General features: G+C 32.8%; 1 protein-coding gene across 2 annotated transcripts; it reads left to right on the top strand.

Moving 5' to 3' along the window:
* The first annotated feature begins 1812 nt into the window (after window positions 1-1812).
* LOC105340380 (integrin-linked protein kinase) lies at window positions 1813-14276 on the top strand. Of its 2 annotated transcripts, XM_011446400.4 has the most exons (13): window positions 1813-2158; window positions 5605-5770; window positions 5930-6025; window positions 6527-6623; window positions 6781-6861; window positions 7011-7096; window positions 7208-7317; window positions 7638-7759; window positions 8803-8924; window positions 9332-9406; window positions 12263-12362; window positions 13780-13910; window positions 14110-14276. In XM_011446400.4, the coding sequence occupies exons 1-13, from the start codon at window positions 2070-2072 to the stop codon at window positions 14257-14259; spliced, it is 1425 nt and encodes a 474-aa protein (XP_011444702.1). In that variant the 5' UTR covers window positions 1813-2069; the 3' UTR covers window positions 14260-14276. The 2 variants fall into 2 exon arrangements, with proteins under 2 accessions (XP_011444702.1, XP_011444703.1); XM_011446401.4 differs by lacking the exon at window positions 9332-9406.
* The last annotated feature ends 721 nt before the right edge of the window (window positions 14277-14997 follow it).

Below are 14997 nucleotides of genomic sequence, written 5' to 3'. Positions count from 1 at the left end.
ATTTAAATATTTTACAAAGAGTTTCATGGATACGTTAACGTTATGAACTGTCAGTTTCTTTAAGAAATGAACTCAATATCTACCCAAGTTATACGAGTATAACCTGGGTTGGGGCGATTTACACTTTATAATCCGCGAAGCAAAATGACCTCAAAAAAATTATTGGGGCAGTGCATTATAAAAAAGCGTAAATTGCTCCAACCCAGGTTATACTCGTATAACTAGGGTAGATATTGATTTCATTCCTTATAAATTTATTTTCTGTAATTTGCTGTACAAATTGAGTCTGTATTACTTTTAAAAATGATATTAATCTGTTCAAAATTCAAACGTAACATCAAGCGGATTACATGTAGTACGTTTTTGACGTTGGTGCATTGTGACGTGTCTTGTGACGTGCAAACCAGGTTATACAAAAACTAAATTGTGCTTAATAAAACAACAGAATACACGAAAATTAATTCTTCAAAAAATATTAAACAAGGAATCATTATGAGGTGATAATTTCGGTCGGGCGTGGTCAATACAATAAAGCCCGAAGGGCCTTAACATAGATTTGACCACGCTCCGACCGAAATAATAACCTCATAATATTCAAAGAATGGTTTCTTATTTATTTACTTATATTTATATTATTTCCAATTTATACAGTTTAAGACAACATATTAAAATCACATTTTTTTTCATGTAGCACACGCTTTGTATTATTACGCAGCGCAGCCAATAACGTTACAGGAACGTAGCATCGTTTTTGAAAGGGGCGGGGGCAGACTCATCCAATAAATCTTGACAAGCAAAATAAAAAAAAAGGTTACTTTCCAAAATCCTTTAAATCCTAAACCATGGGGGGCCGGGGGGGGGGGGGGGAGTAGTATACTTTTAACTTTTAATTTCACGCCGATTGTTTTCTTATTTTCTATTCACATTTTTACATGGTCCCATAAAAGTGGTGGGGGGGGACTCAATCTTAATTCAATTTTTAGTATGTAAATTTAAAAAAAAAGGGGGGGGGCAGTCCCCCTGCCCCCCCCCCCCCCCCCCCCCCGATATGCTACGTGCCTGTGTTGTTCGGTTATTCTATAAGATACGCCCATTTTGTGTCGCTCATCCTTTATGAAATTATTGGTTCATATGCTTCAAAATTGATTCGTAATGTTATCACAGACAAGGACAATTGAAAATGATAAGATTTACCGCGGCTATATATAGTTTACACTTCTGAAACATATATAGATGATCGTGTTTACTATGGTTTACGAATGTGAAATATAGATAAACGGCGTTAACAATAGTTTCAGAGTTGATATCGAATGTTAACTAAAGTTTACGAATCATAAACTATAGTTAACTGTAAAAGTTTATAGTTTCACAGTTAACCTTGTACTCTGTCTGTCCCGGGCCAAGATATTTATGCAGCACATTTGGACGATTTTTATTAAAAATATACACACCTGTGAAAGAAGTGCAATTGAAATCGATGAAAGGTAAAATTTCCAAGATATCTTCATTGACACATTTTCATTTTTCACTCGGTTCCACGTTATTATAGTTATAAGAAATATACGATAGTTTTCATCGGTAAAACCACATTAAAATGTTATAAACTATAGTGTACAAATGCTAATCTAATGCTAGTTTTGTGAATTTGGCTTGCTATACAGTAATGCCGTCAATATTTTTCTTCATTGTTTTTCCGGAGATTTTTTGAACAGCCAATTTTGAAATAAATTGGACAGTCCCAGCCGCATTTTCCGGGTTAAACATTTCCTTACTTTTAAATTTTATGTATTATATCGTCTCTGTATTTTCCTGTGTGTTTACCATACAAGATTATTTAGTTCCTAAACTTTCGTTCCTATTTCTCTGCGAGATCTGAACGGTTATCAGTCATATTCAGCCGACACCGATTAACTATATGAATTTTATTTGATCATCTATGAGTGATATGATTTTCCTATGGATATGAAGTTAGTTTGACCTACTTTCGTGAGATGTGAGATTGAAAACTAAAGCAAGGAGAAGTTCAAAACACAGAACATTCAGCATTTGAGTTTCTTAAAACAATTAATATGGACGACATTTTTACACAAGTTCGAGAAGGCAATGCGTTTCAAGTCCGAATGTGGCTGGACAACACTGAAAATGATCTCAACCAAGGGTATGTAATCATTTCCGGTCTTAAAATGATATGTTAATGCATCTATAAACATCTTCATCACTTTTTTGTTTTGTCCATAGGCAGTATTTGAAACAAGTCTTAAAATTAATAACATAAGAAGTGTTCTAAAGTTAAAACCACGATTTTTGAAAGTATACAGTGATCACACTGCACCTCCCAAACATGGGTTTCCATTTTTTTTGTAAAATAACAGATTGAGGCTCACCAAAGGGAGTTTGACTGCTCCGTTTGAAAAATTAAAAAATCATCTAAACATATTGATATTATTGAATCATTTGTGAAAATATGTTAGGTTAAATTTAGTTAGTGCCAGGATTAGTATTCCATTCTAATGATTCATCTCTAAAGCTCTGAGTTTAACAAAATAATTTGGAGTTACTGCACTCAGCTGATGAGGCACGCATCCAACCACTTGTTTTTGTTTAGCACTTGCTCATAAAGCAGTACTCTACCACCGGATGTATTGTTTACAAAGGAATGCTAAGAATTTTGTGCTACACAGTACACTACACATATGATGTAATAAGCTGACTCTGCACCCTCGATCTACTATGGAGAGTCAGGAAGTGTAGGGGTAGAGTTTGGTGTGTCAATTTCAATGCACAGTTAAAAATTCACTTGATCTGACATTTTCATTATTGCTATCCAGAGCAGATTTGAGGTGCCGCCTGCCCGCCTCACTGTTTTACACTCTTAGCCCCCCTCCCCCTCCTGATCTCAATTGATTAATGACTGCACTCATACATATTCTCTATTGGGTCACTCATTTTGAAGCAAAGTTTTTTTTTCAGGAAAATCTGTTATTTTAAAGATCTTTATTTCTCATTTTCATTTATTTAAACAAATTTCTGACCTGGCTTATGAAAAATTCTGCAATGTTTATCTGCAGAACTGTAGCTCCATGTAAAATCTGGATTGACAGACCGTGAAGCTACAGTTCCAGCCCTACAAAAAACTGTATCTTTATTGCACTCAAAAGTTGTGCACAGTTTTGAAATTAATAAACTATATTGGTAATTTAGGAAAATATTCTGTTAAAATTTTAATACTGTAAAATTCCTGAGACATTTTACCACTGATTCATCACTTAACTTGACTGAGTTGCCTCAAACATTTTCCTAAACACACCAACAAACCTTGGAAAGAGAAGTATGTAAAAAAAATTGTTAATTTCACGACTGGACCAAGAGCCGCCATTTCTACTTGTAAACAAACCACACCGTTTCACTTTACAGGGCTGATACGGGTGTTTAAAAGATTTTAAGAGGCAAGTCAAGTAATGATATCTAAAGTGAAATGTCTCAGCATTTTTTTGGCATTAAAATTATTACAGAATACATGTATATTCCTAAATTAGTTTTAATAAGTCCAAAACCATGTGTAACATTTTGTGCGCAATAAATATACATTTTTTTGTGTGGCAGGAACTGTAGCTCTACGGTCCCTCAACCTGATTTCCCGTGGAGCTACAGTTCTCCAGCTACTGAAAAATTTAAAACATTAGTAAACACATGTTTTTAAAGTGAGTGGTTTATCATTTTTAGAGTACTGGGTATATATACGGTAGTTGCTTTACATATATACCCGGTACAATATATGTGTGTCTAGTCTATACAATTATATTGATGTTGCTAACATCAGTTTCATATAGAGCTCTGTATAAATTTATGATAGATCTATCTAATGAGTTCTTTGGCATTTAGACTACAGTACTTTTAGGAAAATTTCTTACTACCAGTACTTTTTAGGAAACCTTCTTAACATCTGTTAAATATGACTCTTAATACTTACGATTGGGTTAAATTATAAGTGTTCCAATAAATGAGGTGAGAAAAGAAAAGACAGGACTTTATCATGCAGACCCTACTGTAAATTCCATCCAACTCAGCAATAATCACTCATCGAGTTTGACTTGAGTTACTTTTTATCCTCAGGTTTTTAAACTTATTAATTTTTAGAATCTCGTATTCATGACGGGTTAGTGCTACTCTGGTTTATTTACCATAATGAACGCAAATGGACCCAAAAATGATGAAGAACTAACCTTTAAAGGATTTATTTTTTTATTACTAATTGGGTTTGTCCTTTAAACAAATTCTTTAACCAAATTTTCTTTAGACCTATTTAGAAACATAACATTTTAAAATTTGAGGGTGTGGGTAGGGGACATGCTTATGCAATACTCTCAGATACTTTCATTATCAATTCTTTTTATGAATTACATGTTTGTTGGGCAATATTTATGTACAATGCTAAAGTACAATGCATCTTTGTTTTGAAAGGAAGCATTTATATGTAACCAGATCGAGCTCCAGATAAGGTGCATGTCACTTGATGTTAGTGTAAATACCCACTGACTTGTTAGAATTACGCATTAAAAGTTAGCATCAAGCTTACATATATATACATTATAGATACGCAAAACAATTTTTGAATATGAATAACATTGACTATGGACAATTCTAGAAACAGGGAAGAGAAATTTCTCCAGACTACTTTAAAGTAGTCTTGTACCTGACTACCTCGGTATGAGAGAAAGCAGATTGTAGATTGGTTTACACTGAGAGGATATAATACATGTAATAGATCGAATCAAAATTTAGTTTTGAGTCTTGTCGAAGACCTAATAGCTAAAAGTAATTTTCCTTGATTCAAATTTGACAGAGAAAAAAGGACTTGAAGGGCAAATACTGTGGTTTCATCAATATTCGTTGAATACCAATTTTCGTGGATTTCGTTGTTAAGTTGATCCATGAAATTAAATGTTCATTGAAGTTCAATATCAACTAACATTTTGTATTGATAGGATCATTGGCCACGAAATTATGTATCCTTGAAACTGTAGTTTTCAGAAAATCCATGAAAATTGATACCCACGAAAATTAATGAAACCACAGTAGTTTGTATGTTTGTCTCAGTGCCCTTGGTCCATAGGACAACTGTCATTTTTACAAAAACTACTGCATCTTCAATTTATCTTTATTTGTGTATTTCTTGGTTTAGGAATAGCGGAACATGCATGTACAGTAAATAATAGAATGGAAGTTTTGAAAATTGAAAAATACACATTTATTTCAAAAACAGGGGGTAAACAGTGTCACTCTATTGTACAAACATGTACAAAAAATTATCAGGAGCTCTGTAATTTTCAATAATTATGCATCTTTAGTTGAATGTTTTCCCGGTTTTGATAAAGAAATCACTGCAGTATTTTTGTAATTAGGAATTAATACTAGTATTTTATCTAGTAAGAATGTTTACAGCATATCCCTGGGTTGGAAATTCTTTTTTTTTTTTAAATTCAGTTTATTGAAAAGCATGATTGTAATCCAACACGCCATATCCACCTGCAACCTATTATAAAAATGTTCAACACTCAGTATAACTGCTTTGAATTTTGATTGGTTTGTTGATCTATATTCTAGAGATGACCACCGATTTAGTTTATTACACTGGGCATCGCGGGAAGGACGCACCAATATTGTGGACATGCTTATCCAGCGGGGGGCTCGCATCAATGCCACCAACATGGGAGACGACACTGCTCTCCATCTAGCAGCCAGCCATGGACACAGAGACATCGTAGTAATGGTCGGTACTTTACAAGATCATAGCTATACCAGGACGTCATGTTTATCTTTAAAAATTTTACCAGATGCCCCACTCTGTTCAAATTAGAACATCTCTGTTACAATGTTTACCAGTAAATTAATTGCATATTAACTGTTAATTCCTTTTTTTCCTTTTTAGCTCATTCATAACAAGGCTAACATAAATGCCATTAATGAACATGGGAATACTCCTCTACATTACGCCTGCTTTTGGGGTCATGATTATGTAGCAGAGGTGAGTATGTATCAGTCGTACAAACGTATGCTTAATTTACCTTCTGAGGATTGATTTAAATTAAAAGGGTAGTGTAAACATTATAATTTTAAATGCAGAATGAATTATTTAAGGATTTTCCATAATTTTTTTAAATATAATATGGTCGTCTCATATCTTTATCCCCACTTTTATAAAATGTATCCAAATATACTTTAGAATATGCTGAAACACTACATATGGACTTTAAACTAGATAAGACTTGCATAACATACTTTTTTCCACCTTTGCTTATTAAAGTAACATATTTAAGTAGAATATTATTATGAATGATTATTCTTTACCAAGTAATCTAAACTTATGTTAACATTTACCAATTTTAGACACTCTATATGTACATGTATTTGAATGCAGCTTTATAACCATTTAACCAATGAATATTTTCTTTCCTTCCTACATTTCACTAATACAGCTCTCTTGCTGTGTAATATATTATTTATACATTTGTTGGTATTTTGTTAGGATTTAGTCAACAATGGAGCCCTTGTTGGAATGGCCAATAAATTCGATGAAACCCCTCTTGACAAGGCAACGAAAAGATTGGCAAACATACTCAAAGGTATGGATTGATGTTCAAATGTCAACTGCACAACTGTATCAGTTGGGTTTTTTTTCAGTATTTAAACTGTTTCTTGTATATCTACTTAGAATTGTATATTTTATCTAGAATTATATGTATGTAAATTTTGTGTTATTATTTAATGTTTTTTTATTAGATCGTGCTGTGCAACTTGGGCAGGACTTGCAGAAAATACCATTCAAAGACAGGAGTTGGTTAGGATATAAAACAAGAAGTAGTAAGTTTAAAATTTAATGGGTCGATATAATTTAATTTTCAGTTCGAATTTTGTATTAGTTGTACGTTATTCATCCATTGTACATTTACATCATTTTGACATCTTCAGTTGACTACCTTGACTGAATTTTAAATGAATTTATTTTTAAGGAGATGCACTGTTATCACGACACACAGGAATAGATATTGATCAACTAAGTCTGACAACTCATATAGCCAACACTCACTCAGGGGAGGTAACAGATTTCCTCTTCTTTTATGTGTACAAATAATTGCTTTATTTTTCACATATTCCTGCTCAGAAAAGCATGTTGATTAACATCAGTTTGAAATGGAATCTTTGCAAGGTTTGGAGAGGCCAGTGGCAGAAGAATGACATTGTTGCTAAGATCTTGTCACTGCGAGAATGCACTGTTAGGAACTCCAGAGACTTCCAGGAGGAATTTCCTAGGCTTAGGTTTGTGTCATTTTGACATTTTTTTTTTGGTTCAACTAAACTGATAAATGAGAAGAAAGTTGTAAAAATCAAGCTTTTACAAATTCATACTTGGTCTCAGAGAAGGTGTATACAAATATACATGATCTCGGTAGAGATTCAGTTCAGCTTGATATTAACTGAAAAGTTAGGTGGTGAAGGCATCAAGCCAAGCTGAATCACTTCCAAGATTACTCTGATACACGTGATTGAAATATTAAAGATACATGTAGTTAAACTTTAACGTTATGCACAAATGTACACATACATGTAATGGTATAGCATAAGTATTTTCCTTTCAGAATCTTCAACCATCCCAACATATTACCGGTATTGGCTTGTTGCAATCAACCACCAAATCTTGTAGTCATAAGCCAGTTTATGCCCTATGGATCTCTGTTTAATGTCTTACATGGAGAAACAGGTAAAACATGTGTCATGTTTTTTTTTTGTCATTTAAAAATGAAGTGTTGAAATCATGCGATTGTGAGATACAATAAATAACAGTCTGCAAAAAAAAGAAAATTGCTTCACGCTTAACGAGGCCGGGTCTAATTTTTTCTGCCCTAGATTTTTGAATGAAATTTTTTACAAGAATTTCTACTAATATAATTATTATTTAAAGATAAAAAAATAAGACATTTACCACACCGTTTGTTTAAGGGGTCATCTCAAAGATTGTTAATTTTTAACATACATGTAGGACCCTATGGGATTTTGCTTGAAATGTACCAATTTTGCACATTTTTTAAACTTCTGCCCTAGGGATTTCTTTTTCTGTTCTACATATTAAAGTTATTGCTAAAAGGCATCAAATGGTCACATAAAAAAAACCTTTTACCTCCTGGTTTGTGCCAGGGGTCTTATCAAAGTTATTTTTTGTATGCCAAATTTCCCAGTTTGTTAGATAATGACTATTTTTTATTTGACAAAGACGGAAATGGTGATTGTTGGAGTTTGTTAGATAATGACTATTTTTTATTTGACAAAGACGGAAATGGTGATCTTTATAGTATTATTAAAACATTCAGACATATTTAAGCAATGAATAAATAAATAACATCACATATTAGGGGTCATTAATATAAAATACATGGTCAATGTCTTATAATAATGAATTAAGCGATATTTAGGCGGGTTAAGAAAACGTGACAGAGGGATAGGCTTGCTGAACCCTCTTCAAGTTTTCGACCCGAGCCCAAATATAGCTTATACGTCGAGACATTTATGTTTATTCCACAATATAATATCAATTTTACGCATCAAACGAGCTATTTTCAACAAATTTCGCTGAATATCTGCAGTTGAAACTATCACGCCATGGCGTCAACAAAGCATAAAGATGACGTCACAATACAAATGAAACGCTGCGCGAAAGCGTGCGTACTCGTTCTGTACTCGGCCTCGTTAATTCACCCCTGTAGATGTAAATTGTAAATGGCTACAATGTATTTGTGTGTCTTATAGGTATAGTTGTGGATCAGAATCAAGCACTGAGATTCGCCATCGATATAGCTCGAGGCATGGAGTTTCTCCACACTATGGAACCTGCCATACCCAACCTGATACTCACCAGCAAACATGTCATGGTAGGTTGCAAGGGATAAATTATTCAACCCACAAACAAAATCTCATGTCTTTTGTTTAACCAGAAATTACGATACTTGTTTTTCATTGAACCATTTTTTTAGAACATTGATTGAATCCAGTGTGCATCAGCAGTTTGTAAAATAAACATTATACATGTTCATGATAAAAAGAAGTGATATGTAAACATGTTGCCAATAATTGATGTAACATTTCTTTTAATTATGATATACATGTATGTTATATGGGAACAAGTTGCTGATAATTAATATTACTGTATTTGACAACAGGTACATGTCAACGAATACATAACATGATCAATACTTAGAAGAAAAATTGACGTCAATAGATGTCTTTAGAGTAATTTGATTTTTCCACTGGTTCATCACAAGAGTTTGGTTTTCTATAGATTGATGAGGACTTGGCTAAGATAAATATTGATGACCCTAAGTATTACGCACCTGATGGCACCATGAATGGAGGGGTAATGGAATGTACCCATTGTGTGTAGTTCTTACTAACTTGTCATTCAACCAATCATCATTTTTATTACCGCTCATTTAGGATTAGCAAAAATTTATCCCAAAAAATTCATCAGTTTGAGGAACTTGTCATCCAATCATCTCTTGCTGTACGTGGGCCATGACTTAGTTGATTATTTGCTATGATAGGAGTAGGAAGCATAGCCTTATACCATGTATTGTGATATTATGACTTGTATGTTTATGTGTGGAAGATTTTTATCTGAAGTGGTTTTTGCATATGATGCAAAATTTGCATTAAAAATCCATTAAAATAAAAAATTTACTATATTTAAACTTTTTACCACAGAAAAATAGGTGAATGAAAGATTTTCCTCTTTTTTTTCAGAGCCTTGGTTCCTTTCTTTTTCACATGCAGTGTAATTTACATGACTTTATTAATTATCAAAAGATTTTTTGGTACAGCACAACACACACCTACATGTAGGTTTATCACTAAAAGTTTTGCCTGAATATTTGGCACCTTTCCTTGCACCATTCAAACAATAAAATGCTTTCTTTGGTGAGTCATGCAGGATATGAAGGTGGCGACATTGCAGAAAAAATACATAACCCACATTAGCGAGTTATGTAAATTTTTTCTGCAATGATTGCTACCTTCATAACCAACATGAATCATCAAAGAAATCATTTTATTGTTTATATTTACATCTTTCTTTTAGCAAATGAATAAATTGATTGTTAAAAGTATTAAGTAAAATTCACTTAATTACTGTTAATGTACATTAGTACGTTTAATAGCTAAAAGAATATAATCGTTTCCTTTGGGAATTTTAATCAAACATCATGATTATTTTGTGTGGTCTGGGATTTTTCTTAAGTTGCTGTAGGTTTCGACCAGTTAATAAACGGGATGTGTACCGGTATATTTCAGTCCTGTCAGTTTCTATAGCTGTTCTACAAAGATATGAATTAACTATAATTTTCCTAAGAAATAGAGGGAATCATACTTGGTAGATATAATATATTGTGTTATGCCTTTTCCAAACCAAGTTATCTGCAACTTTCATATGGTAGGTTGAAAGTTTAGCAGTAAATATATATGATTTAAAGCCTGTACAAAAGTTACTTTGGTTGCCACCAATAACTTTCGGATATTTTGATGTGAATTTTTTTCACAATTTCAGATTGACAGTAATTTCGCTGAGGTTAATTTATATTCTTCTTCTATAAGCCTACAGATTTCCATCTGTATTACACATTGTAATTACACATTGTTGATGTATTGCCTATTATACTATACTGATAATTATAACACATGTAAGTTATGATAGAACATGAAGAGAAAATGTGCCTTAATATGCTATTTATTGTATTTAATATCATTGTTGCATACGTAGCAGTAAAAATATACCAATTTTTAAAAATAAATGTTCAGGTTCACAGATATACCACAAAAGAGAAGTGATCAGATATACATGTACCAGGGTTATATAGTGGACATGATACAGTAATACATGTATACATATATACATTGTATATATATTACTCCAAAATATAACTTGGGGATTAAATTCTAAAAAGAGTGAAGTAAAACATAAACTTAAAAATCTTAAATTTTGCTGAATGAGTTGTACATATTTACATTATATGTTTTGTTATTTAATTGCGTGAAGAAATACATTTGAAACAATTAATCAGAACGATTGAGATGATGGTTATCAAAGAGCATCTAACAGTAATTATATTATATAAATACAAGAGGAAAAGATGGTTTGTAGGGATGGCAATAAATTGCGGAATTGCTAATCAGTTACCTGTAATCGCAATTTGTTCTGACCGATTACTAGTACGTTATGCGCTTATTACGATTGATAAACTGCTTACTCGTTTCAAAATGCAAAAATTTATCATGGCAAATTATTTCTTTATTTACTGTGATGATTGCCACACCAAAAAATGATATTTATAAAATATTCTGGTTTATATTCCCACCATTATAATGCTTCGATTTGTAGATTCAGTGATGTGACATATATATATATTTATATAAATAAGACTTTGCTACTCCAAAACAAGGTGGCATCATACTAGGCAATTTGTCAATGCAAGAAAACAACAAACATGCAGTGCAGCGGTTTGGTAACCTAACAGATACATGTACAAGAATTTACAAATTATTGAGGAAGGCCATCGGTAATTCCTATGACTGGTGGAATATCACCAGAGAACGTTTGATGTTCCGACAGAGTAACTGGTTCACCAGTTAGAAATTGCCATCCCTGTTGGTTTATGATATGATATTAAATTTGGACAAACATTTTTCATTTATAACTAGGTAATGTGCCTCAGCTATTAATTAAGCTGAAGTAAGATGTCTAAAAAGGTATAATATCCAAATAGGATGTCTGATATCAACTTTACAAGTACATAGTAAACATTACTGCAGTCATTTAATTGCATATGACGCTGGTTGGCTCCTGTTTTTGGTTTTTCCTTTTGTTTTTGTTTACTCTTTCTGGAGAGCATGTTCTTTTATATGTACATGTATTACAAAGCTGATTGCGATATTGCAGTATAGTAGAGATATGTTTACAAAGCTACATTTACTTTATATGCATGTTCAACTAAAAAATAGAAACATGTTAATGGACTGCAATGAAGATCCAAGGACATATTTTCTTGAATGAATGAATTTCTTGGGAGTGATTTTGAAAAATTTCTCTGATAAATGTCAGTAATGATCCCTATTGTAGATTTGTATGAAGTATATAATTATGCTTGTCTATGTCCTAATAACATGCTGTGTTATCCATTTAAAAAAGATTCTTTTTTATTTCTTTTGCATGACTGAATAGATAGATGAGGACTTGACCGCTCGGATCAACATGGGAGATTACAAATTCTCCTTCCATGAGAGAGGTAAACTGTACGCTCCAGCTTGGATGTCTCCAGAAGGTAAGAGAGGCCATGCTTTTTATACCCCCGCTCCGAAGGAGAGGGGGTATACTGTTTTACCCTTGTGTGTCTGTCTGTCCGTCCGTCTGTCTGTCCGTCTGTCCGTCTGTCTGTCTGTCTGTCCGTCCGTAACAAAAATTTCTGTCGCATTTATCTCAGCAACTATTTATCGCAGATGCTTGAAATTTTAACACAGTGTTTGTTAAGGCATGCCATATCGTGGGATATATTTTTGTACCAATCAAACGTCAACTTCCTGTTAAATGACGACTTTGCTTATTTTTTAACCAAAATTTTCAAACAAATTTTCGTCAAAGATTTCTCAGCAACTGTTTATCGCAGATGCTTGAAATTTTTACACAGTATTTGTATAGGCATGCCATATCGTGGGATATATTTTTGTACCAATCGGACGTCAACTTCCTGTTAAATGACGACTTTGTTTATTTTTAGCAAAAATTTTCAAACAAATTTCGGTCAAAGATTTCTCAGCAACTGTTTATCGCAGATGCTTGAAATTTTTACACAGTATTTGTATAGGCATGCCATATCGTGGGATGTATTTTTGTACCAATCAGACGTCAACTTCCTGTCAAATGACGACTTTGTTTATTTTTTGCCAAAATTTTCAAACAAATTTCTGTCAAAGAATTCTCAGCAACTATTTATCGCAGATGCTTGAAATTTTAACACATTATTTGTTTAGGCATGCCATATTGTGGGATATATTTTTGTATCAATCGGATGTCAACTTCCTGTTAAACGACGACTTTGTTTATTTTTAGCCAAAATTTTCAAACAAATTTTCATCAAAGATTTCTCAGCAGCTATTCATCGCAGATGCTTGAAATTTTAACACACTATTTGTTTTGGCATGCCATATTGTGGGATATATTTTTGTATCAATCGGACGTCAACTTCCTGTTAAATAATGACTTTGTTTATTTTTACCAAAAATTTTCAAACAAATTTCTGTCAAAGATTTCTCAGCAACTGTTTATCGCAGATGCTTGAAATTTTAACACACTATTTGTTTAGGCATGCCATATTGTGGGATATATTTCTGTACCAATCGGATGCCAGCTTTCTGTTAAATGTCGACTTTGCTTATTTTGCATATTCACATCAGAGCGGGGGTATCACTAGTGAGCATTGGCTCACAGATATCTTGTTTTCCTTCAGAAATCATGAGGATTCCTATCAGGAAATATTATGGGTCTAATATTGTGCATTTTAGAAAAAGATGGGTATTTGCTATAAATATTGAAATTATGAATTTATATATTAAGCAAGTTTTAAAACAGAAAAGTCCGTATTGGACTAATATTATAATGCTTTCAAGAAGTAGGTGTTGTATGTTGATTATTTTACTACTTTTATGATACATGTACAACTGTATTGTGTTGCATGATTTCAGCCCTTCAGAGACGACCAGAGGACATCAACCTGAAGGCAGCAGACATGTGGAGCTTTGCTGTACTGCTGTGGGAACTTGAAACCAGAGAGGTGCCGCACGCAGAGTTGTCTCCCATGGAGACTGGAATGAAAGTAAGTACTGGGTAATCAGAGGAGTAGGGAGCATTGAAACAATTGATATTTTAAAAAAAATATATTTCTTGCTTGTGTTAAATATATATTTCAAGCATTATCAATGTGTAGAAATAAAAATAAAACATATCATCAACATTAATAAGATATTTGCTTTATCGTATAATTTTTAATTTTAAAAATAAAATCTATTGAAAAGATTGCCATGGAGGGCTTGCGATTGTCACTGCCACCTGGAATCTCCTCCCACATGGCCCGACTTGTCAAGATCTGCAGCAATGAAGAACCGGGAAAACGTCCCAAATTCGACATGATTATCCCCATTCTGGAGAAATTAAAGCAGAAATAAGGGAAAAATATGAATTTCTAAAATATATACTGTCACAGACAATTATTAACCTGTGATGAATTTTATCCACAAATAGTGCCAAGTGTATTTCACATAGTACATGTATAAATGTTTATTTGTACTGTCATTTATGTAGGTGTGAATGTTAGCAGTATATACAATAATGAATTGATCTGACAGTAATGTATATATCTAGTCTATTGAATTTTAATGTGAATAATTGAAGCAATATTTCAAATACCATATAATGTAAATTAAAAGTGCCTTTGATATCTATTTTGAAGGGAGTCGTTAATTTTCCTTTTAATTTGTGCTGAATGAAACTTCCCATTGTCAGGTGCACTGACATATAATTAGCTTGAAAATACCTTTAACAAATATACATGTATTCCTCTTTTATACCAAGCCGAATATACTAGTACCTGATTACTTGGTATGCATACTGGCATATGTGTGATGATGTCATCACTTCGTAGATATTGTGTTGTCTTGAGATCAGAATAAATTATGAATGTAGTGTTCAAAGTCTTGTAAAAATAAAAAAATCCACATAGTGTGCTGAATATATAATGTATATATATGTGAGATTCTTATACTGGTGCTAAACTTAAATGTATGTTATATTGTATTAATTAATATATTTCATTTACCACACCATATCTTTGCTGCCGACCATCAATAGATTTGCTTTATTATGTTTTCTATTTCTGTGGTATATATATACCCGTTTATGAAACA

This window comes from Magallana gigas, chromosome 2 (genome assembly GCF_963853765.1).
Source record: "Magallana gigas chromosome 2, xbMagGiga1.1, whole genome shotgun sequence".
Taxonomy (NCBI): domain Eukaryota; kingdom Metazoa; phylum Mollusca; class Bivalvia; order Ostreida; family Ostreidae; genus Magallana; species Magallana gigas.
Note: the sequence above shows the minus strand (reverse complement) of the source record. Positions and strands in the feature narration are given on the sequence as shown.

What these genes read in the sequence shown, in the direction of transcription:
- LOC105340380 (XM_011446400.4), top strand. Translation starts at nt 2,070, where the DNA reads ATGGACGACATTTTTACACAAGTTCGAGAAGGCAATGCGTTTCAAGTC. An exon ending in AGGATATAAAACAAGAAGTA is followed by an intron (nt 6,862 to 7,010) that starts GTAAGTTTAAAA and finishes TTTATTTTTAAG; the next exon opens with GAGATGCACTGTTATCACGA. An exon ending in TGTCTTACATGGAGAAACAG is followed by an intron (nt 7,760 to 8,802) that starts GTAAAACATGTG and finishes TGTGTCTTATAG; the next exon opens with GTATAGTTGTGGATCAGAAT.